Source organism: Gallinula chloropus (genome assembly GCF_964237585.1).
Source record: "Gallinula chloropus genome assembly, chromosome: 11".
Classification (NCBI taxonomy): domain Eukaryota; kingdom Metazoa; phylum Chordata; class Aves; order Gruiformes; family Rallidae; genus Gallinula; species Gallinula chloropus.
This window is the reverse complement of record NC_140096.1, coordinates 190,547-215,436: the sequence shown is the minus strand read 5'-3', so window position 1 is coordinate 215,436 and position 24,890 is coordinate 190,547. Positions and strand designations below refer to the sequence as shown.

At 47.2% G+C, this 24,890-nt stretch overlaps 2 protein-coding genes across 2 annotated transcripts; one reads left to right on the top strand and one right to left on the bottom strand.

The window, feature by feature from the left end:
* Positions 1 to 11: 11 nt before the first annotated feature.
* On the bottom strand, positions 12 to 4,392 carry LOC311195816 (voltage-gated potassium channel KCNC1-like; the record flags this gene model as incomplete). Its single annotated transcript, XM_084269242.1, is given in 5 exon segments — positions 12 to 437; positions 440 to 817; positions 1,428 to 1,965; positions 3,646 to 3,687; positions 4,099 to 4,392. Coding segments are annotated over 3 exon segments (1,296 nt in total). The 5' UTR covers positions 1,920 to 1,965; positions 3,646 to 3,687; positions 4,099 to 4,392.
* Positions 4,393 to 6,841: 2,449 nt separating this feature from the next.
* Positions 6,842 to 24,371, top strand: LAS1L (LAS1 like ribosome biogenesis factor; the record flags this gene model as incomplete). The annotated part of the gene is made up of 13 exons (XM_084269345.1): positions 6,842 to 7,053; positions 7,705 to 7,830; positions 8,014 to 8,083; positions 9,073 to 9,154; positions 10,073 to 10,264; positions 11,585 to 11,631; positions 12,037 to 12,146; positions 15,005 to 15,090; positions 16,020 to 16,235; positions 17,378 to 17,513; positions 18,770 to 19,149; positions 21,329 to 21,470; positions 24,029 to 24,371. The coding sequence occupies 13 exons, from the start codon at positions 6,842 to 6,844 to the stop codon at positions 24,117 to 24,119; spliced, it is 1,890 nt and encodes a 629-aa protein (XP_084125471.1). The 3' UTR covers positions 24,120 to 24,371.
* Positions 24,372 to 24,890: the final 519 nt, after the last annotated feature.

Genomic DNA, 24,890 nt, shown 5'->3' with positions numbered 1-24,890 from the left:
ATTCTGAAGCGTTACTGTTTCTTGCTCCTTTTCAGCTTCTGTTTGAAAACAGCAATGTCATAGTAGCTTTTAAATTTCACCAGGAAAATGGGTATTGGCATGATGATAGTTAACATGCCAAATACCGCGGCTAAGGCGGCCGTCACCTGGCCAGCTCTGGTGAGGGGGATAATATCTCCATAACCCACCGTAGTGAGCGTGATTAAAGCCCACCAGAAGCAAGCAAGGATGTCAGTGAAGTGTGGCTCCCCTATGTAGGAGGGATGGCTGCCCAGCAACTCCCCATAGAAAAAGATGGAGCCGAAGAAGAGGGTCTCAAAGGCCAAAATCATCAGCAGGATGCAAATCTCTCTGAGGACGGACTTGACAGTGTAGCACAGAACCCTGAGGATTAGTGGTGTTTCTATCAGCTTGGATATCTTCAGGAGTTTGAGGAGAGATAGACAATGCGAACAGAGCCCAACCAGAGCCCCAGGCTTGGCATGCTCTGAATCTGCCCAGACAGAAAGAGTTCAAGATAAACTGGGAAGAGGGAGAGGAAGTCAACCACGTTCAGGGGATTTCTGAAGAACGTCTTCTTGTCGGAGCAGAAACAAAACCTTACAGAGAACTCAAATGTAAACCAGAGAACACAGAAAAGCTCCAGATGAAGCAAGTAGGTAGCCTGGTGATAATAGGGTTCACGGTTGTCAAGGGAGACCTCAGAATAGCCAACAAAGGTGAAATTAGCAGTAAAGAACTCAAACTGTGCCTTGGTCTCCTCACAGAATATGACGACAATTCCAACGATGAACAGCAGAGAAACAAAAGCCAAGCACTGCAGAGGGAGGAAAGGGCAGACGTGCAATTAGTCCAACAAATAAGTATCACATAACCTCACTGCCCCACAACAACCCCAGGGTCCCTTCCACAGGCACAGCACAATCCCGGACTAACCCTTCTCAAATCATCACTGTTTTGCACGAGGAGTAAATTTTCTCCTTTCAGAGTTGAAAAATATTTGACAAGATTGAAGTCAAAGAAAAAGCCACCTGAACTCCTGCACTGGAGTTTGTAAAGAAGGGGAAATGCCTGGCAGCTGGAGCAATGTGAAGAGACAAATACTGAGGGCCTCCTCAGTGCTAAATGTTGGCTCCAGAAATACCAGCAGCTCAGAAAACATCCTATGCAGTCTCTGACTTGTTTTTGTTGTTCTCTTAGCCTGACACTTTAAAGAGGCACAGGGCATGCGTTTCATACAGAGCACAGGAACAAGTGGAGGAGGGAAGAAGGCAGTGTCTGCTAGTGAGAAGAGATAACTCTATTTTCTTTTTTAACTGGGACTCAAAGCATAGTTATCAAAGCTATGAACCCATTAGCATTTTTCACAGACATACCCCAGTAATCCCACAGACACAGGCTGTGTCTATCTCCACATATAGTATTACCTTGGAAGTGAAAGAGGAAAAGGGGTTTTCAAATGTGGACCAAATCTTCGGCTGCCACCTGGTTCTCCAGCTGAAGTCCCTCCTTTCTGTCTGGACTATGAGGCACTGGTCATCAGACTGTTCATTTTCATCCCAAATGTTGAACTCCTCTTGCTGCACCTCTCTGTTACTCAGCTTCATCCAGCAGCAGGGTGCTAGCTGTGTCTCACTTATTTCCCAGAAAGCCAGCTCTTCTTCTAAGACTGACCTGCAGGTGTCAGTGGGGCAGTGGAAATGTTTGGTCCTGTAATAGTTCAAGACGTGGCTGAAGATCTCAGCACTCCTATCAAAAAAGAACTCTTTGGTGGTGGGATCATAGTCATAGATGCTGGGAGCATGGGGCTCTGTTAGACTGCTCAGCTTGGTCCCTGGGAAGGTCTGGAGGGTGCTGCTGTATGTCTCATATCGGACTCCCCCAACATTCAGGATGATTTTCTCCTTGGCGCCTTCCATCTCTGAGGGAGGAGGCAGGTGCAGGTCCTCATAGGCTCTTGTTTATCTTCAGTGGGAAAGAGAACACAAAGAAGTAAAGCAAGGTTTGGAGCAGGAAGTTTTTCCACTCATTCCAGTGCTTTTAAAGCACATTTTGTACCTGAAAACAGCATCTTCTATAGCAGGGGGAAGGCACTTCTGCCATTCCCCATGTCCAGTACCTGTTCCCAGACTCTGCTCCATGGCCATACTGCCCAAGAGCTTTACAAGAGACACAAAAGTGTCAAATCTGTTTTGCACTGCTGTCCCTCCTCCCTATGGGGACAGAGTACACAGTCTGTCTCACCACATCTGTTCATACACTGTACATAATTGTTGCAGTGAACTGATGTGAAGTAAAGTTCTCATTCCCAAGACATTCCTTACACTACCCCTCTCCTTGTGTAGTTTTCCCATCTCTGCTCCAAATTTCTTTCCCCACAAGCAGTTTCTTGCAGGGACCTCCATGTGCCAAACAGGCAACACAGTTCATCAACAGCTTATTCTCCAACCAAGTCTTTAAACTTAATCTCTCATGTTCAACAAGTTTCACAAGACACTCTGCTGCCTGGTCGGAACATTTAGGTTGTCTGACCTGCTTTTTCCTTGAGCCTTCCCTGCACACTGTGCCAAATCACCATTCCCTCTGCAGGAAGATGCTCCTGACTTGAAACCTATATGCACATTCCTGGACTAGCTAGAAATGCAGAGGAATATGCTGCCTCCTGCCTCAGGGCTGGCTGACATCTTAGCACAGCACTGGAACCTGATGCCAAGGCTTCTGGCACTGGAAAACATGCCCAGTTACTTAATTCCTGTAACACATCCCCTGATTTGCTCTCCAAAATCCAATGTACCTGGGAGAAACTCCAGCCTTGTTTTGTGAACATTATTCTAAGAAGGGAGGAAAGTCATGGATCTCTGTAGCCTCAGGACACACAGAACTGCAGAACAGGGGCAGGGTGCTCTTTGAGAGTGACCAGGGCTGCCTGTCACCCACACGTATTCATTCCTGACTGTCCCTACCCTTCCATTCCCTCCGCTCCATTCCTACACATTTTCATCCAGAGCAACCTGTCCTTCCTGCTTGGACTCCCTCACCCAGAGAGGGCTGCTCAGTGTACAGAGACCATGTACACAGACACTTCAGCTATCCCTCCTCCATTTCTGCTGAGAATGGAAGTCACAGGTCACTTCTGCAAGAACTGCTTCCATCCCCATCAGCAGGGGAACAAGCCCTGCCCCAGGGGAGACACCCAGAAGGACAGAACTACATTCAGCCCCTCACTGAGACTGTTTTCAGAAAAGACTGGAAGCTGCAACTTGTTCACAAGCCCCTGACACAAGAAAATGACTGTCCATCTGCTGTCCTTGGCAATCCCAACAGATGTGGGGCTTGACACAGCTTCTCCCTAAAGCTTCCACCAACCTCAGCGAGAGCAGGACTGAGCAGGAAGGTTGCAGTGTGCAGGCATTGCTTAGTACTTGCTGCACAGGAATCCACACAGCGTGCCTCTAAGCAGGTGAGATTAATTCAGCACTCAGCAAACCTGGAGTTACATTTTTGGCCTCTGTTGTCTAGTTCTCTAAAGAACACAGTGATTTTTGAGGCCCCAGGTAAATCTGCCTTTATACCAGATGCCTCTTGCTCAAACAGAACAATCCCTGTGTGAGACATGAGCTGAGAAGTGCCATTTCATAATCTTACCTTGGTGCTACTGCAGCAACTGCAACCAGGAGAAAGGAGAGACTGAGAAGAGAGACAAACCCAGTGAAAACAGGATGTTCAGTGGCTGGTCTCCAAAGCTCAAGTCTCACAGATGCCAGAAAGCAAAAGCAGCCAATAGGACTGAGGAGATGCAGAGGCCCCTCTCCCTTGTCCTCTGCCCTATCAGCACTTGCCCTCCCCTCTCCAGGGAGTAACAACAAGGCAGCAACTGCCAGGCCAAACGCCTCTGACTGCTCTGCCACCCACTGACAGTCTCAAAGGACCCTGGTGTTTGGGAAATACATGGAGCTCAAATGTTTTAGGACCAATTAGAGACCAAATTACCAAGCCACAGAAAGGCAGGGAGAGCACTGTTCTTTCTTGGCTGTGACTTGTTCAAGTTTGAGCTAAAAACCATGAAAATGACAGGGGCAAGCAAACCAACAAACCCACCTCTGAGCTCCCATCTTCTTGCCACGCCCTCTCCTTTTCTGGTTTAAAGGGCTTTTTTCATTTCTGGGTGACCCAAAGCCTATTCTTTTGCCCCCACTGATGTTAAATGCTTTTCTTTTTTTTTTTTTTTTTTGTAATTGATTACTCCAGGAAGATGTTTGATACATAGCTGTTAATCCCACTCAAGAAAGGCATGCCAGATGTGAAATCTCCTTTCAGCTGATGTTCCAAGGCTGTTTCTAGGTATCACTTCTGCTAACTTCAAACTCCCTGGAGAGAAAGTAGATAAAGGACTTTGCTTATTCCCAGAAAGAGCAAGACAATTCAGGAAGCTCTGGGGATTTCCTTTTCAGTTATACAAATGAAAAGCAGATTCACATCTCATTGGAAGTATTATCAGAGGTCACCTGCTGGATTTTTCATTTTAATCCACTCCCTACATTACCCTGACACTAACATCTCTCTTCTCTCAAAAAATAGGGTTTCCATTTAGGCCTTTCACCTAGACACCAGTCTGGTTCTTTGCTCCTCATTGGCACTGCACCTGCAGGTGCAGGTAACCTCCATCACCCCAACCATCCAGACTCCTCAGGTGCCACACAGGGACACCATAGGCAGCCCTGGGCTCTTCCCTCACACCACAGCAAGGCTGCAGAAACTAGAATGGCAAATTGTTGCCAGTCCTGTGTGGCAACAAGCCATCTTTGCTCACCACCTCCCATTTCTGCACTGAGCAACCTTGTAGCCCGACAGCACAAGCACAGCATCAGCATAATTCCCTGAAGACCCAGTCTCTGAAAGCACATCCAGCATGTGAAATCTATGCAGACTGAATCCTTGCTCCCTTCCACCTCTACGATAGACAGCAAACTTCACAGCTTTCCCTCTCTCCACAGAGAATAAGCACGAAAAATACTTATTTTAATTAAACTTCTGATCTGTCTCTGAGGTTCTGGAAGCAGGTGGTGATCTGGTCAAGTTAGATGTGTCCTGTCCGTTCCACAGCACTGCATATTTGCCTTTCACAGCCTTCGCACTGCAGTTGATTTCTGAGACCCAGGAATAATCTGGCAAACAAAATGACACATGGTGTTCCTATGCTGTGAATGAGACCCTTTGATTGCAGTAAACAGCTTGTCCTTTCAGAACACTTTTTAAGCAGATGAAAAGTGCAACTCCATTTCCAGGAAACAGGGCTTCATTCCAAGTGTTCTCCCTGCTCCATATCTTCTGAGCATTAACTTTCACTGCATGAAAGTTAATGCTCACAGGAGTTTGGCAATAAGTGTCAAATCTGTTCCCTTGACCTTACACTCCTTTCCAGTAACAAAACCCCATTTTCAGTTTGTTTTACATTTATTAACACCAAAGAACAAGGTAGACTTCTTGGCAGGGAAGGAGGTAGTGTGGAGACTGAAGCTGTAGTGAACCAAGGAATCTTTCAAAGATGTATTTCAGCAGAACTCATTCATCATTTCTATCCCATAATCTTTGGTACTAAGTAAAATAAATACTTTGTGCAGGGCAGAAGTTCTATAATTTCCTCCCATTCACTCATATTCAGAGGCACATGGTCTCAACTATGCATCCAGGCATTAGTCTAAATTAGAGGGGGCTTCATTAACTGCCTTTGTGCTACAATACCAGAGGAGTTTTAGCTTCCCAGCAGAAGCATTTCTTCAGGGAACACTCATAAAAAGCTGGTGAGGATGATTAAGAGTTTTGTCAACAAAATCTTGCTTTGTAATATTGAATAAAAATGCTTAAGCTCTCCTAAAGTCCCAGTGGCCTTGGGGAAACACCAAGCTACTCTGTAGGTGCTGGAGATAGCACCAGAACCTACAGCATTAGCTTTTCCACTAGCAAAACCCGTGTAAGTAGTTTCTGTGGTCTTCCTCCTCCTCCTCCAGTGCTTTTTTCCCCATCCCATATTTTAGTTCTACCTTCCCCTCTGAGGTAAGTGTATTCCTGGGATTATGCAAACAGATCAGTGAGGAGAGAAGTGTGAGTGTGTTTCTTCTTTTAGAAAAACAACCCTCCAAAAGCAGCTGATCTGTGTCCTGATCAGTCACTGCTCCATCTTACTGTAAAAAGTTCCAACTGGAAAGAAAAGCAGTTCAGTTTCCTGCTTGGGCAGATACATGCAGCCAAGACTGGAGAAGGGCACTGAAAGCATCCGTGTGATACGGGCTGCTTGTGTCAGGAGAGCTGCCTCCTCCCTCTCCCGTCAGGCCCAGGGTGGCCTGTCTTCCCGACAGAGTTTAGTAAGGTCAGGCAAGTATGAGCACGATGCCTTGCATCACCCGAGCGCCTTCGCCTCTTGCGCAGGGCCTGTGTTCCACATCCCTCCGGCCAGCCTTTCTGGCACTGCTCTCTGGCCACCACCCTCGGCCAGCGCCTCTCCCTTCACCCTCACCTCGAGAGCATCGCTCGCTCCCTCAGCTCCCTGCGGCTACAGGAGGGTGAACGCGCCGAGCCCTCCACCAGCCTCACAACACCAAGCCCCCTGTGGCCGCGGGCCGCCAGCCCTGCAGCGAACCACCGCAGGAAAGCCCCTCACCTTGGGGGACGCGGCCCCTCGGGCCCGCCCGGCACCGCCGCGCAGGCCGCCACCCGCCGCGCCGCCGCCGCCGCCGCCTCAGGGCGGGCGGCAGCCGAACAGCGCCCCGCCCGCACCCGCGGGCCCTCGCCCGCCCCGGAAGCGGCCCCTGCCCCGGAAGCTCGGCGCAGGGAGCGCGGCGGCATGGCGGAGCGCGGCTCGGCGGGCCGCCCCGGGCTGGCGTGGCGCCGCGGGCGGCGGTGTTTGTCCCCGGCCCGCAAGCGGCTTAAGCCGCTGCGAACTGTGGTGGCGTGGAGGGGCAGGGCGGAGTGGGACCAGGTGATGGTGGGGCTGTACTGCGGGGACAGCCGCCTGCAGCAGGAAGCGCTGGATCGGGTCTCGGCCTGGAAGAGTCGGTAAGGGCCGCACACCGCGAGCAGGCGGCGGCTCTGAGGGGCTGGCGCTCCTTCTAGGCTGCCCCCTGGGTCCCTGAAGTGGCCCTGCCGGCCCTCTGCCCCAGGCTGCTCCCGGCGCGCTGCGTCTCGGCCCCGTGGGGCGCCGGGCCCCGGCTGCCGCTCTTGGGTGCCGCGCCGAGGCGGGGGTCGCGCGTGCAGGGTTCGTGCCGTGCGCTCCCTGCCCGGCACGCGTGTCCGAGGGGGCTGGCACCCCGGGCATCAAGGGAGGCAGAGTCCTGCACGCCTGCGCTTCCGCAGGCCGGTTGCTCAGGCCGGGTCCCGCGGTGAGCGTATTCAAGGACCCCAAATCGCCACCTTCTGTTTGGTTTACCCCTGCTGCATCCACGCACAAGGCCGGCCTAGGTGTGGCAGCGTGCTGTGCGTGTGCTAAGCGTATCGGTAAGTACCCGTTTAACCTACGCCAGAGGAGCCCTGTAAGCACCCTTTTTTTCCAAGTAAGAGCCTTTTGGAAACGGCCTCTGATGCTGTTCTGCATGCTCTTTCCCTGGCTGTTGTGCGCTGCAGAGCACGCGAAGTATCCAGAAAGCCATGCCTTTTGCAGAAGGAGTGTGTTCACGTGAGACTGCTTACCTGGTTTTCCCTTGTCTCTAGGTATGGTCCCAAAATGCCTCTTGCAGTGGATTGCACTGCTGAGCTGATCCGTTGCAAGGTCCTGGATTCATCTGGCAGATTGAAGTCTCATGAGCTCATCCTTTCTTACGGGCTGGCTCTTGTAAGGTAGGGCTCTGAAGGCCTGTGTGCTGTGAGGGAGAGTGGACACATAGCATTATTCAGCTGTCTAATTTTGCTTTGAATCTCTGTGACTGTAGTATTGTTCAGCGTGTTGGGGATTTCTCTGGGGTTCCGAGTTTTCTCATCAGCTCCTGATGGTCATTTATCTTTTCTGTAACCTTCATGCAGGTTTGTCAACTTGATCACAGAAAGGAAACAGAAAATGGTCAGCATTCCTCTGAGACAATTAGCCAGAGAGGTAAATATTTAATATGAGTTACTTGATAATTTACATATATATGTAGAGCATATGCCTTGTCACCTATTCACAACACTGGACTGAGGGAGCTGTGGGGCGTGCTATTCTTTTCTCACCAAAATAATAGATACCAGTTCTTTCCCACTGCAAAGCTTTGAAGCTTTAAAAAGGCTTGATATAACTAGGTCTAACACTTGTTCTTTAAAGTCAGGTGAGGAGTAACAAAGGCTGATGTTCATTGAAATGTTTTGAATCATATGTGATCAAAAGCTTTGATTTGCATGTAAATGGTTGCACTTCATATCTCCATTGCCTGTTTTTGTTTCTTAGCTACCAAGTATTTATGCCCGTGTCCAAACACCAAGTGTTGAAAGTGACAAACTGACAGTATTTGAGACTCTATCTGCAGCCTTGTCTGGAGCACCTGTGTGAGAATGATGAATAGAGTTTTTAAATTTTTAAATTTTTATTTCTGGGTTTTTGAGAGGTGCTGCTTCTCACCTCTTAAAAGTGATCAAGCTTAAAAATTAAGGTCTTGCATAGTTTAAGATAGTTGTCCTTAGGAAAGCTGTAAAACAATTACATGCAGTTTAAAAGTGTGCATGCTTTGTGTCTTTGATACACAAAGTGTCCTCCAGCATGTTTCACCAGCTTAAATGTAATTTAAGTGCTTCGCAGTGTCTCATTGTTACACACAGCACCTCTGCCTGAAACGACATCTGTAGTTGCAAGTAACGTTAAGGAGAACTTGAACTGTAGAATCCAGAGTTTTTCTGGATTGTGGCCACAGGAGGGGTGGGACCAGAACTTGGGGGGGGAGGGGGGGGGAGTGTGGATCTCAGCCCACCCTGGGAGTGGGAAGCTGGGGGCCTGCGGAGCGGGAGTGGCCTGGAGGAGGCCATGCCCACCCAGGGAGCCTCGCAGGGCCGCGTGCAGTTGTGGTCAGACGCGGTGCAGCTGGGGGGTAATGCCCATGGCTGTTCTTCCAGGTGGACATCCCCATCTGGGTCGTGGATCTCCGCCACGAGCTGACCCACGGGAAGCTGCCGCGCCTGGCTCTGTGCCGCAAGGGTGAGTGCTGCGGCGGCTGCCACTGGGAGGACCCGGCCTGGTGGGGGGTTGGGGCGGCAGTGCTAGTGCTGCAGGCCCTGAGGGGAGCACTCCTGGCTCCATTTTGGGGCCCAGCAGGGCAGGCAGCAATCTCATCCTGGCAGGGAGGGTTGTGGGGTGAGGCCGCAGCAAACCCTGTGTCCAGTGGTGTATCACAGGGGAGGAGTTTGGAGACTTTCTTCTTCCCCTGAAAAAAATACTGGAAACAACAGTTTGGTCCTCTTGCTTCCTTACAGCACAGGAGGTCATCTCGGGGAAAGAGGTAAATGCTTTTCATGGTGGTTTAGAGATACCCGAGACTCAAAAAATCCCATTTAGGGAGAAATACAGTAGGTACTGCATGCCTGGATGAACAGCTAGCTCGTGATGTTTGAAGGGATTCCTGGCAAGTTTTGGGTTAAGCTTTGAGCCAGTTAAACAACCTTCCTTAGACTGAGCTGGGTAGTGAAATAGTAATGGGAGAAAAGGGGCTTTCTTTCCATTCTATCTAATGTAAGCCTAGTGTAGCCTCTGCACAAAGCCATGATGTTATTGATACAGACCCTATGTTGATCATTATGATACTAAAGAATCGACTCACTTTCTCATCAGAATGCCACTGCTGGGACTTAGTTTCTGCTTCAGTTTGGCCTGCCTTGAGTATGGTGCAGCACTACAGCAGCATCTGATCACTTTTGTTGCCAAAAAGACTGAGGGGTATTACCAGGGCTGTGGTTTCTGTTGGTTTTGGGTGGGATCACCTTTTAATTAATGGAGTTGTATTTGATTTCAGGGTTTGTAGCTTCTTAACAGCATTTCATTTCACAATACAAGTTAGCAGTGTGCTGCCTGTTTTATTTAGCAGTAACACAGAGTACCTGCTGATTTGTTCTCCCCCAGGCTGTGATGTTGTGCTGGACTGGCTGCGGAAGACCTACTGGAGCCGCCAGCTGGGAAATAACTTGTGTGAGGAAAGTGAGGATGAGGAAGAGGAGCAGGAAGGGATAGAAGCAAATACAGAGTTGGACAGTGATGCATGGGAGATTCAAACCCCACAGCATGAGGCCTGCCAGAAGCACAAGGAATTCCATGGTAGGTGTCCCTGGGACAATGGCACGTACAAGGATTAGATATGCCCTATGCTAGAGGAAGCAGTATTAAAGTGTCATCTTTTCACCCTGACAATACATAAAGATACACATTCATCTCAGGTTTTGGGATTCCTCTTTGGGCCTCGATGGATTCTTGAGGTGACTGATTCTTTTGTTATTAGCTCACCGAATTTGTAGCCTAAATTCTTTTACTTCTATTGAATATCTAGTGTTGTAATCAGAAGCAGCAGTTATACTGGAATGGTTTAGGTCCAAGCACTGCTTGAACAGGCTGCCCAGAGAAGTAGTAGATTCCCTGTCCCTGGAGGTGTTCAAGGCCAGGTTGCATGGGGCCCTGGGCAGCCTTGTGTAGCTCCAGGCCTGGAGGTTGGTGTCCCTGCCTGTGGCAGGGGGGTTGGAGCTCAATGATCCTTGGGGTCCCTTCCAACCCAGACCAGTCTATGATTCTATGAATTAGTTGTAGTGTCTTTACAACTACAGTTTTGGTATCGGGGCTACTACTGACAAGTCTGTGGTCCTTTTGTAGCCCTCAAAACTCTGTAGGTTCATAATTTGAGTAAGAGCAGAATAAAGGCAGTTCAGGGGGTTTTAAAGTACTTCACATTTGGACAGAAAAATCACTAGTTGTCAATAATATATTAAAAAAACCAAACAAACCATAAAGCCCACAGATAACTCAGCCTGCACATAATTTAAGATAGAAAGAGCAAAACAATGTGGAAACTTTGGTAAACTGTTCCAGTAGTTGCTTTTCCATCACCAGAAGTCTGTGAACCCTAAATAAGTAGCTTTTCTCAAAGTGGATTTCTGGTTTGAATGTCTTGCTGGAGGAAGCAGGAGTTCGGATCAGATGGCTGGTCTGCGAGCTTGGGGCATGTGAGGTATCAAACGGTATCTCAAATAGTAAAACCAATCAGTTGCAATCTTTTTCTGACAAAACGTGGCATGCTGATGGGGGGCAACTCACCCAGCAGTTACCGCAGCCCAATCCAAGGTCCAGAGAGTGTGCAGAAATGAAGTAGCCCTTACTGCTCCCTGGGACGTCACACTAGGTGGCTGTAATTTATCCACTTGCCTGAACACTAAACTCCCAGCTCAACCCCATTTGATAAAGCCTGTGTTGGTGGAAAAGTCCTGAGAGCTGTAAGAGTCTCCGGAGTGTTGTCTGAATCAGAATTCATGACTTCATTTGACTGAGGTCTTCCTCTGTATATTTAGCAGAACTGAGCAGCTTGCCCAGATACACAATTCCCTTATGTAGTGTATCTGTTCCCTGTTTAAACTGTATGTTTTTTCCTAGAAAAAGTCAGAGATGTGCTGACGTCTTACAAGAATGAGCAGTTTCGCGTAAGTGCAGTCCAACATCATCCCTTTCCATTCTTCTCATCTCCTGCTTGGGGCAGCAAGTCTGCATTCTTGCCCAAACTGAAGAGCTGGTGCTCTTGGCCAGGCCTCATTTGAAATACCAGAGTGCTAGTCTGACTGAGTTACTGTGCTAGGGATTTATTGCTTGTAACTGCAGGGATCCCCTTTCTCCCTCCCTGTGGCAGGCTTCCACGGTCAGAATCTGTCCAGAAGCACCAGTGATACAGAAGTGATTCTTCATACTGGTACTGCAGAGGTGGCAATAAGCCAATGTCCACAGTGCTGCTGACACTTGCCAGGCTGTATGCTTCCACCTGGAGTAGTGCTGCTTTCTGCTCACCCCTGCAGCACGTCTCCTGCCTACTTCTGGGTTTCTCCTTCCCTCAGGTTATGCAGACTGTGCAGTCTGTGTCCAAGTCTCGCGAGCTGTGGTTCGATTCGTCTTCAGAAGTGGACTGGATTTTGGCTCAGATCAAAGACCTGATGCAAGAGAACAGGTACATCTCTGACAAGAAGCTGAGGTGGAAGGTACAGTGCAGAGCTGGGCCTGTAGAAGAGGCACTGCCTTTTCACCATATTGTCCAACTGATCGTGGAGGAAGCAATCAGTTGATTTCCTCAACATCTTTGAGGACAGAGTTGTTAATCTGTGTTAATGAGTAATATTTCCTGACCCAGATGGTCTCCAGGGTGTTGTCCCTGACTTAGCTGTGCTGACCCCTAGACATGTTAGCATCTCCAGTGTCTTCAAAAGCTCTCCCAACAGCTTGTATAGATTTTGGGTTACACTAACCTTTAGAATTCTTCAAGACTGCAGGCCAGTGCTTGACCCTTTCTGTACTTTCTGTGCTTCTATTACAAAGTGCCTCTAGGATCCATTGTATTGAGACTTTATTATTACTATACAGATTTGTTTGAAGATCCTGTCCCACTCTGAGAAACAAAATCTGTGTAACTGTAGAGGGGATTGTATCACGTTACAGACAGGAGGTATAAGTCCTGATGTTTTGATTATGTATGCCATACAAGCTGCTGATTAATTTGAGGTTATCAGATGTGTCAGAAGAAAACCCTGAGGAAGAGACTTGCACCTTTGGTATTGCCCACAGGTTGCTGAGCCTGGAGGAATGAGCAAGAAGGCATGCAGGTTCTGTAATGAGAAACAGAACTTTCTAAACATGGGGATTCTCTGTTACTTAAGCTATCTGTTGCTAGATGATTGGAAAGTACTTGTGGAAGCAAGCCATTGCACCTGCCTGTGATTCTGATACTCTCTCCCTAAGCATCCTCTGTTAGCCACTGCCAGAACACAAATGGACCACGTGCAGCTGCTTTTACATATAAATAGGTATTTGAAGCTGGCATCAGCTACCTGGTAGAGGGGAAACAGGCTGCCACAACACAAAAGCAAGGATTTTGAAAGGTTCAGGTGAGAACAAGAGACTTCAGTCTTATGTGAAAGTACAGTTACTTTTCAAGTCTTCTCTACGTCTGTCAGACCAGTTTCCTTTAGTGGGCTGTCAATTAAACCTTCCCTACTGTGTCTGTGTACTGCTGGAGGGCAGTTATGTGGTGAAGGGAAGCCCCTCTGGAGTTCTGTGCAGGGCAAAGATTAAGGCACTTGATGAATTTTTAGAACACAATCCTAGTGCAGTAAATCTCTCTTTGGAAGTAGTGACTTTAAAACAAAAACCCAGTCCCCCAACATAGTCATTTTACTGCTTTGCAGAGGACTGAATGTCTCCACAGCATCCAGGATACAGCCCATGGTCTGACTCAGTGGTGCTTCTGTACAGCATCAGCAGCTATCACAGCTTGGCATAACTAGCTCTTCTGCTGGTAAACCTGGTTAGGTTTTTCCACTCCAGCATCACTGGATCCTTTGTTCCAACAAAGCCATATGATGGTGTGCCAGCTCTGGGGTGTCTGTCATTTCTTACATAACCAATCTGGCAGTAATACTTTCATAAGAACTTTGTCTTCACTGCTTGTGTTTCATTGAATAGGGTGTTTTCATGGTCTCTTTAAGCACAAGCTTCAAGTAAGACAAAAGAGAGATGAGGAAGCTGGTTCCTGTGGCTGTAAATGTACTTTTCTGCCTTGTGGGGTTTCTTTCTGTTGGCTGTTCCGTGGTTTCCTGAGTGACTCCTCATGATCAGGCAGCTGCATTAAAAGAGCTGCTCTGATACACAGGGAAATCCCCCACCTACAGCAGCCAGGAATGGGGGACTGTTTCACAACTCAGCTTGCAAAACTAGCTAAGACTCAAACATTTGGGTAGTGATGTTACTATAGATAGATTTTGGAATTGCACAGTGTGATGCTACCAAAACAGCAGTGAGTGTCCATGCACCTATAATCAAGTCACTTTGTAACTTAAATCAAAGAAACTCCACAAGCTTTAAACTTCTGTTTATGCATCTATGTTTATTACAGGACCTGAACACAGGTTCACAGAAGCTCTTCTCAAATACCATTGTGGTAATTGCTTCTGCTTTGCTTTGTACCTGCCCTGAAATGCTGCAGCTGTTGACTCCTTCAGTCACGTGGAGTCATGTTGATTTTTATTCTGAGAAGTATTTATTTTAGTGCTGTGTCTTTGCAAGGATAGAGAAACTCATGGGTAGAAGCATGAACAGGATAACTCAAGGGAATCCCATGGCTGAATATTGGGAAGCTGTTGGAATTTTACTCCTGTCTCTTGCTGTGTTTTGCTTTCAAGGCCCACTTCAGGCTACCCATGTGATTCCCCTCAGTCTTCCACTTGCATTAAGGCAGCCTCATAGGAGGTGAAGTGGTACTTGAGTGCCCACAGACTAACTGAAGTTTGGGGGATAGCTGTAAGGACAGGAGACATCCCAAAAGAGCTGCAGGGAAGAGCAGTTGTGACCCTACTGCAACTGGTGTACCAAATGGCTGTGTGAAATGGACCTTAAGGTGGTGTGCTTTGTCACCAAGTCAGCAGGGCTGGCTTTCCCCTGAAACTCAACCTAGCTCTGTGTGCAGAGGTCCTTAGATCTTGTCTGGCCTGCTGTTAGAAGACTTTGTATCACACTGCAAACAGCAGGTATTTCATTGCGATAAATGTTCCTGTACTTTTTAAATACCAGGCTATTTGCCTCTGAAATATTTCCTTGAAGGTTCTGGTTCTGTTCCAGTTTGCACAGATGCACATTCCCAGTCCAGTGGGATCTGTCCAGCCCCAAACTGGCATACAATTGTAGGGCCCTGCAAGAAGCTACCTCACCTCATAGTTCCAGGTCTTTGGGTCTCAAACCTGTTTCAGAACTGGTGCCAGTGGCATTTTGATATGTAAAGGAGTAATCAGCATTAATAAGGCTCTCTGATTGCTCTAGGGAGACAGTGGCTGAGGCTCTTCTCAGTGACGGCTTTCTCATCCCGAAGATGGAATGTCTGAAGATGCTCAATATCAAGTATGAAGGTTTGTGTTTTGGCATCACAGAAGTGAAAAACGCATAGCTAGTGTTACATCCAGGTCTGTTCTTCTCATTACATGGAAATCTGGGATTCTCTGCATATTTTTTTGTGTATCTGGGTCCTTAAACACCTCTGACCCTTCCCCAGACCCCTCCCTGACCATGCTGAGTTACAGTTTTTGTGTAGATCCTACTGTGTGAGGATGGCTCTTCAGCACTGAGCGCTGCCTGGCCGGCGTGTCTGTTGAAGGTTCCTTCTCTGCCCTTATCTGCAATAGTTAGGATTTCATAAGCTCCCATTGGCTTCTTTTCCACATTGAAGGTGTGAAGCAAATGTAAATGGGTTTTTCTGAGCCTCCTTTACCAGTTGAATCTTAGTTCCATGCTGCTTGCCCCTGTGTGTGGAGCTGCATGGATTTTCTGCAAGAGAATTAGATACCTAGAGGCAATGAAATGAATAATTTGTCTGTTTCCTTGGGATCCCTTGGAAACACCAGAGGGAACTTTCCCAGAAAGATCCTCAGATTTTTGCCACTGTTTTCCAGTTGTAAAAAATGATGAGCTTTTTGATTCTCTGTTGCTTTGTTGAATGTGCTTTCTCTGTGCAGTATAGTTTTAGACATTCATTAAGTGTGAAGTAAGCTGAAACTGGAAAGGGACTAGGAGAACAGGTAGATTTTCTTGTGATTTACCATATGATTAGATCAGGTATTCCATTTTTTGCTTGCATTGAGCCGTTGTGTTCATTATCAGTCTGGTGTTTATTTTACTTCACTAGCCTAAGAAAATAACAGTTCCAGGTTCATTGAGTATCCCTGAAAACACCCTATACCCAGTGACCTCAGAACAACTGTCATACTTGCTGTCCACAGAAAATGACAAACCAGTGATTTTGGTGGGTGGTTGTTTTTGTTTGCTTTTCCCCTTGTTGCAGCAAATAAAGAAGTGTGGCAGTTCAGAATCCCTCAGACCTTTTACTGCTTTTGGCAGCCACTGCTGACAGGCCTCCTTTCCAGAAGCTTCACACAGATCCTGATAGAGAAAATGTTCATGGAGCTGAAGGAATGTCCTGACTCTGCAGAACTCCGGCCTCAGTTCCTGATCAGCTGGATTTCTGAGATGCTGACTGGCATTGCCAAAGTGAACGCTGGTATGTATGGGACTTCTGAGCGTGAAAAGTCTCTCCTGATTGTGAAATCTGGGAGAGTGGTGTGACCCTTCCATGGAGATCCTCAGTAACCTCATTGTCACACTGTCGTGTGAACATGGACCTTTGATTGTTACATTTCTTATACTTTTCAACGTGCAACTTGTGTCTATCAAGTGTTTCTGAACAAAACTGAAGTTGTTATTGGCAACTTTGCTGCAGCCTCCTCAAGACAGGAAAAGCCAATCTCTCCCCTGAGGGGTCAGGCCCTTAAGTGCTATTTTATTCCAGATATTGATACAGTAGGATGTAGCAGGTTGCTTGTAACATCTTTATTTGTTATGAGCACCCTGGTCCAAATTCTTTCCTCACTTGACAGAAGCCTGCCTTTGCAAGATCCTTACGTAGTCTTGCTGTCCTTTCTTAATTCTATCAGGATTTCCATGCCTTCTGAACTTACACAGAAGTGATAAGTAGCATTTTGTTCCTAACTCCTTAAAACTGTTTAAATTTGGCAAAACCTGTTTGTTTCACTCCAGAGACTGGGGGCACAGAAGAGCTTTAATTATTCAAAGTGTGTCTCAGGTGTTTTGCTGACAGGACTTTCATACTGTGATATAGTGCGTCCCTAAGAGGTTTCCAGTTGGTTAATTTTGCCACCATTTCTGTCTTTTCCCAATTTGTGTCAGTCTGCAGCAAGATTTTGCCAGTATTTGTGGCAGTCACAGGTTCATGTCTGATGGTTTCAGTCAGTGCTGAGTGTATCTATTATGTACCAAGATCCCTGAATGGTCGCAGCTCCCAGCTTGAGTTTACTCACTGCAGTGCTATCGGGAGGGATCTCAGGTCCCAGCAGCATTACAGTACTGTACTTCTGGCTTTCCTGTCTGGGGTGGGATGCTTGGAACCAGCTTGGGAATGTATGCCTCTCCCTTCAGGCAAGCCTTGTGGGGCTCACCTAGCTGTCAGTGCATTGGCAAGGCGCTCTGACAGTCTTGATGTGTTTGATCAGGACATCTGGTCTTAGACTCGGATTGGAATGCCGGTTTACTTGAGGATGAGTGTTGCAGTAAATATTCAGAGGAATGAAGGACACATTTTAATGAGTTTTCAGCGCCTTGTTGTTTTCTTTATCTTCTTTGAAGGGAAGAAAAGACAACACTCCAACAAACAGGTGTCTATGAAGGAGCTGTTCCTCCATAAAGTTCCTTTGCAGTGGCTCAGACTGACTGATAACTGCTTGGAAGCTCCCTGCTGGGCAACCCCACACCTTCTCCAGCTGTAAGTTTGGTCCTGTGACCTAGAAGAGGTACAGCAAACAGTACTGTGTAGCAGCTTTGGCCCACTGCCTTCTGTTATGTTGAGTTACAGCTGTGTTCCCTTCCTTTCCCTTGTACCTAGTAGAAACCGTGGCAGGATTTCTTTCCCATCCTGCCCCCCAGGTATCACAGGGGGAGATGTTGAATGGGGGTTTTGGTCAGTTCATCATGAGTTGTTTCCCTTCTGTGGGGGGAGGGATTCCTCACACTCTTCCCCTGCTCCAGCGTGGGGTCCCACCCACGGCAGACAGTCCTTGAGTATCTCCAATGAGTCCTTTCCCATGGGGCTTCAGCTCTTCCGCAGCTGCCCCAGCGTGGGGCACTGCTATGGGGTGCAGACCTTCAGGAACAGATAGCTCCACCACGGTCCCCCCCGAGTCACAAGCCCCCCCCAGCAAACCTGCTCCGGTGTGGGCCCCTCTCTCCATGGACCTGCCAGTCCTTCCAGGAGCTTGCTCCAACACAGGTCACAGTGTCTTCCATAGGTCTCTACCCACCCCAGCGTGGGGCCTCTCCAGGAGCTGCAGGTGGGGTCTCTGGTCCCCATCATCTTCCATGGGCTGTGGGGGGGACAGTCTAGCCCACCATGGTCTTCTCCATGGGCTGCAGGGGCATCTTTTTGGTGTTGGTGCCCCTCCTTCCCCCCTTTCTTCAGTGACCGTGGCGTCTGCAGAGTTTCTCACATCTTCTCACTCTCTTCTCTGGTGGCAAAAAGCAGCTGCTTGCAGGGATTTTTTCCCTGCTGAAATATGTTATCACAGAGGCACTGCCAGTGTCGCTGATGGGCTCGGCCTCGGTCAGCAGCGGGTCTGGTGTTGGCTCTGCCAGACCTGGGGGAGCTTCTAGCAGCTTCTTGCAGCAGCCACCCCTGCAGCCCCCTCCTCTGCCAGAACCCAGACACACAAGCCACAACACTTGGTAGCAGAGCTGTGACGGCTCGTACAGGTAATACAGATTCAGCACAGGTGGCAACTCTTTCACATGAAGTCAGCAAAGCAGGAATTCAGTCAGAAATATCACCAGTGCTCAGCTTTGGTATCAGAGGGGGAGTAGTGCAGCATCCACTCACCAGGGAATAACCAGATCGACTTGTTAAGAGGAGAGAGAGGAGTGGGCTGTCCTGGAGGAAACTCCTGCTTAAAAGGCAACTCAGCTTGATACATATTGGTCTGGAATCTTGTTGCTTTGAAGGCTTCTGCATTGCTGTTTTCTTTGCAGGATCCTCACAATCATGAGACCTCGCCTGCCACGGGCCTCGCGGAAGAACCTCCTCTACCTGGCTTCTGTTTACACGGAGGGAGGTGGCCCTTTGTCCAGCCCAGGCCTCTCTTCAGACTGCAGCCAACAGCCCATTTACACGATAGAGAGCTTACAGTGGAAGGCCAGGCAAGAGAATCAGGTTAAAAATCAAGGACAGGCTGTAGAGAAACAAGAAGATGCGATGGAGAGAGACGATGGTGTAGAGGAGGTAGAGGAGGAGGAGGAAGAGATGATCACTGAAACAAACCCTCTGGAAGGACTTGCTCAGTCTGGTAACACGGTGGCTATTGCTGAGAAGAGGGCTGCGTTGCAAGGGTCTGCATGGCAGATCACTGCAGGTAAAAATCACTTTGCAAGGCTTAGTCTTATTTCTTCACTGAAAAGCAAAGGCAGCTCAGGCCTCTGAGCCTGGCCAGAACTGAAGTGTGCTTCAAAATTATCTAAATGCCAAACCACCCAACACTAGGTTATTTTCCAGCCTTCAGATTATGTGTAGGAGTCATCTGTCTCAGACTCTTAAACTACTGTGAGTGCTGTTCCCAGAAGCATGTTGCTACTGCCTCATTAAAGTGTTTACCGGGCTTTTCTGAACTGTTTAAAAGTTCAGTGTATCCAGTTGATGGGGCAGCATACATGCCAGCTGTGAATGGTAAAACAATACAGATGTTCCTTGGACTTTGGGGTATTTGAAAGCACAGTTTGGCTGTGCTGGGAAGCAGCAGTCACATGCCATAAAGTTTCATGCTCCAGGGAAATAGCTGTTACGACATGGTGGCAAGCAAAGAAAGGAGCAAGGCGAGTTTTTGGAGGATATAAACAGTATATGCAGTGTTTCATTAGCTTTATTACAGTAGCTGTATTTTCTCATGGGGTTGGAGGCTTCTGTAGCTAAGGTTGGTTTTGGATGAGTGATTTATGGAGGAACTTGAAGACAGGAGGAGGTTGTTGGTGGAGGGGAGTTGGAGGCAGTGATATTTAAAGGAAAAACAACAGCTATTAGAAGACAGGGAACTCTGGTACCCTATTCATAGTGAACATAGAGTAACATCTGTGTAGTTACCATCCTTGAATAATCTGAAACTACAGCCAGTAGGAATGTACAAACCCATGACAACATGTGGTGTATTTACAGCTGTTTACTACATTGCTCTACAAAAAGAGGGCTTAGCCTGTGAAAAATACATGAAGGTAACTTGTCTTATAGCTGCCTTGGATGTTACTAAATGCTATTTCTGCCCTTTTTTTAATTGTAAAATTGTAACACTTAGATAGCACTTCCCTATGTCAAGATTTCTTCTACTATTATATAATGGGAGAAACAGATAAATCTGCTGGTTTTAGGGCAGTACTTAGGGATTTTGAGCAAATACCAGGTATACAAATGAATTGGTTTCAGGCAAAGAGAAGGAAATGGCCAAGTTGCACATGATTAGCAGGGGTCTCAGTCTGTAATCACTGCTGGCTCTCTGGAGTGGAGTGCCTGACCTACTAAAGCCTTCTGTCTGCTGGTCTTTGCTGAGCTGCTAGTAAGCACTCCAGAAGTGAGTGTTCTGGTATCAGGAAAGCACAGAGACGTAAGAAACCTTACTGTCAGAACAATGAGAGATAATAATTTGTATCTTTCATTTAGTTAGATGTGAAATGAGAACGAAATGTAAAAGAGGATTTCCCTGTTGGGAGCTGCCTTTGAAGTTTTGGCACCACAATAAAAAGGACTCCTTGATGGTGCCAGTTGCCATGGATGCTCTCCCAGTGTGCAGTTTCTGGCCCCCACTGGAAGACACACCTAACAAATGTGATGTCATGAGAGGAAAGAGCAGCAGGTGCTCATAAACCAAATAGCAGAATTTCCAAGACTATCATATTCTTTTTCTTTGCCATCTCACCCCAGCCCCCCTGTCTGTCCAGACTTGCTCTATTGGTTAATTAGACTTCCCCAGCCTTACAGTCTTCTACTTCTGTGGCTCTAGTTCTTGTTGCGCTGTTGCTGTACAGCTGTTAATTTAAGCAGTTATTAAGGTGCTGGTGCCTGCTGTTGCTGGAGGAATGAGCAACTGGATGGATGCAGAGGTGCTGTTGGCATCTTCCTGTGTCTGTAAGTGGCTTTTTCCATTTGTAGAGTCATTTTATTCTAATTAATGTGTGTGTTTCAAGTGAAAGTATGCTTGAGAGAGGAAGGTGAATGTCAAGGCTTGATCTAGGCTGCTGTGGAGTTTCCTTTGCATTGGCACTGTCTCAGGTGGTTTGGACAAGCAGCACTCTGCAGACTCCAGGGGTGTCCCTGTCCTCTGACATACCACAGTGGCTTTCTCTGGAAGAAATAGTATGCTTAGAAACAAAACTAATTAAAGCTACAGTTCAGGCTGCTTTTTTTGCTGAGTACCTGAGGCTGTTCATCTCTGTCAGTGGCTGAGTTGCATGAGGAAGGGTCTGTGGACTTGGGGAGCGGGGCGGGGGGGAGGTTGTTTAATCTCTGTGGGGAGCTCAGGCTGCTGTTTCTGTGCTGTTTGTACCCAGATGAAATACGATGGAAAGATTTTCCCCTGGGGAAACTTCCAGGCCAGACAGATGACCCTGATGGTCTGATGTTGGATAATTATTCCATGATGTCCCTGCTTGATCAGCCAGTGAGAGATGAGTGGAAGTCTCCCAACACAAAGTGAGTAATGGTGTGGGTGGGTCTGTGCCCCTGAACTGACCTGTGTTTGTCTCTCTGCCTTGTACTACATCGTGTGACAAATTAAGGGTGAGATTTCATTCTTGCTTATGCTTGACTAAATAGTTTGACCCAGATACCTCCTGCTGTCTCTAATTAACTGCACTTCTCATGGATTTTTCAGGTGATGTTTGTGTTTGGAAGGACTTTGCAGTGCTCATATAATAGCATAACAGTCTGCTCTTCAGGCTGTGCTGACAACTTTCTGTGTTGCTTGATGCTGTTAGGAAGGTACAGTGTATGGATCCCTTAGAGATAGTAGTCTGGAAGTGCAGAATCTTTGAAACAGGTAACTGAGAGCTGGTGCAGAATGTGCCTGGTGGAACTCTGGGATGGATAGTGGGAAGAACTGTGGCCTTGCAATTAAAACATTCAGGACTAGAAGTCTCGGAAGTCATTAAGCCTCCCCCAGCACCAGTATTCCCAGACTGCCTAATTCATAGGAAACATGCATGGCTGGTTTTAAAGGCCTCTTTCTTGTAACAAACCTCATCAGGGGTGTTCTTCTCTCCACCACTTCTTTGGTGTTTGCAAGGATATGACATGAAGCAAGGCACAACGCTGTGGCTGGTGTAGTTTGTTTGCAGTTTTATGGTTTGTGCATTTTATAGCACAAAGTAGTAGATTGTTCTGCTGAGAGTTAGAGCCTCTGCAGGGCCTGTCCTGGCGCAAGGGGGGATTCCTATGGTGGTGCCTTGCAGAGAGGCTGGTACTGATGTTGCCAGGGAACTAACCATCAGTGAGACCAGTTCCATAGCTGATTTAGGAACCTTGCTTTAACGAAGGGAGGGGAAGCCTAAGCCACTGGTAAATACCTTGCGCTTAAGTTTGAGGGTTTCACTGACTTCTTACCTACAGTATTTGGTACTCTTCCTGTACCACAGAAACAAGGGGAGGGGGATGCACATGGTGTGGCTGACTTGGGTAGGAATTGCAGAGCTTGCTGTCTGCTGCAGTGCAGTGCCTCCTGATTGTGCTACAGCAGCAGCAGGAGTCTCTACGAACTGCTGCATTGCAGACCTGCACAGAGTGTTGCCTCTTCTGTGTAGCATAGAATTATTCGTGCTACTTCAACTCCTACTGCCCAGCACCTCACAAAGCAGTTGCATAAGGAATGGTCTTGCTGACCCCCAGGTTCAGCCACTTCTTAGGTGGAACGTGGAAGCAACTATTGATAGTAGCAATAAACTGCTGAAGTAGTGTTTGTAATAACGTAATAAACTGACTGCAGAAGGGTTTCCTGAAGCTGGAGTTTGACCCTACTTTGGAGAAAGGGCTTTGGACAGAAGCAGAAGCTCTTGTTGCAGCCCGAATTCACCAGCTCCACAGGTGGGAATGGAGTGCTTAGTGATCTTAGGATGCGTTTAATCTGTGTTGTTTACCATCTGCCTGAATTCTGCTGGCCTTGCTTGAGGTCTGTGCTTCTTACTAAATAGATTTTATGAATTTGTAGTGAAACTTGATTGCACACCAGGAAAAACAGGTTTCAGCTGACAGCCTTCCTTCCCTTTTGAAGACTAACTCAATTTTGAGAGAAAGTCAATACCCCATCCTGTTCCTGTGCTTCATTTCTTTTCCTGCTTTTCTTGTTATTTGTGATGGTGTAGGAGATTTGGGAATGTGCCTTCCCCAGGCTGGGAGTAACTGCCTACATATCCACAGAATTTCCCCTCAACAAGGTTGCTGGATAAGTCCTCCTTTTATTCTTTCCCTGATCCTGTTTTCCTACCTGGATAGTGATTTCAGTTCCTGCACATAGTAAAACTCTGGGTGGGGAAAGGTTTACATATGTTTTCCAGTTGTTCTTTCAGCCTGTTGCTTGGACAGTGTCTTATGTCCAGGAACACTAAAATCCTGCTTGTTCCGTCTTGTGTGGCATTAGCAAGTCCTGTAAATGGGTCTTTGGAGGATTTCCTGGGTCTCAGCCCTAACTGGGTACCTGCTACAATGAAAAGGGATTTTACACCTCTGTGAGTCTCTTTCTAAAATCAGAAATTACTTGGCATGGGTGGGTGTCACAAAACAGCTTCATTTACCATCCCTGAAAATGCTCTAGTTCCTTTGCCTTTGTGAAGCTGTAGGAGAGGTTCCATGTGCAGGATGTACAGACACTGCAAGGTGTGACAGACTGTTTCATGTGCAGTGCTTGCTGTGTGGCACCTGACCAGCTTGTATTCTGGGCTGCAAAGGATAGATGAAGGCTCAGGTGGAAATTGTGTGGTTATTCCTGAAGTCACATCTCCCTTACAGTTGTTGGTAACCTTTCCTTTGGTTTGTTCTCTGGTACCTTTGGCACCTCGGGACTGTTGTCGCTCTTGAACTAACTGATTAAAAACCAAGGACATTCCAGCAGCTGATGTTCAGTACTAAAAATGAGAAATGACATTTTGTTTTGGAAATTCAACTTGTTAAAAGTTTGAAGGGCTATAAAAATTGCTTTGGTGATGTCAGTTTCCGCATCACCTCAGTGCTGATGTGCTTTATTTCTCCTCCTTTCACAGCTCTGCAGAATTGAATATTCCTGTGACAGGAACTTTGTTGTGGACCCAGAATGACTTCCATAAAATAAAAAGTGGCCTTCAACTTTTCTAAGAGAGCAGAGTGGTATGCAGCAATAGGTTGGGTTTTTTTCCTCTGGTGAGGATTTACTGATTTTTACAGTGTAAAATCAGTGTTTTATAAAGGTGGTGTGTGTTAAGTTCCTTGTGTAGTAATCATTGTCTTGCTTAAGCACTATGATGGACTTTCAGCTCCAGTTGATGTTTGCCAAATACAGTTAAGAGTTCTTCAGACATCCTCAGTGTTACTTTGTTTCCATGGTAAATAAAACTGACTGAAAGCAAATCTTCTCTCTGGATCCTTTTGTCCTTGTCCGCTCGGGTATTCTGGACAGTGCATGTTTTGCCAGGGTAAGATTGTGCTGCAGTTCTCATCTAGGTAGGGTTTCACATGGTGCTTCAGGGATTATAGGATGGCTGAATGCACTGCAGTGCATACACCGCTTCAAAAATTCTTTCTCCTCTCACCCTCTTTCAGGTGATTTTCTGGGGTCACTCTCTCTTGAATAAAAATTTTCTGCTTGACATTTCTCTTCATGATTCTGCTGAGGCTGCTGATGAATACTGGGGCCTTTGTTGAGAGCTATAGAGTGATTACTGCAGCAGTGGACCCGAGTACTGCGTTGGAAAGTTGTTGAGAAAAAGAACTTCCAGCTAGTTCTTCTAAATTCAGTTTTCTGTACCTGTGTTAAAGGTTCTTGGAACTTGGAGGCTTCAGCAATTACCTGTCAAAAATGAGTTTAAACATACCTGTATTACAGAACTCATCAGTAAGGATTTGTTGCAGTGTCTCTGCCAGAGGGTA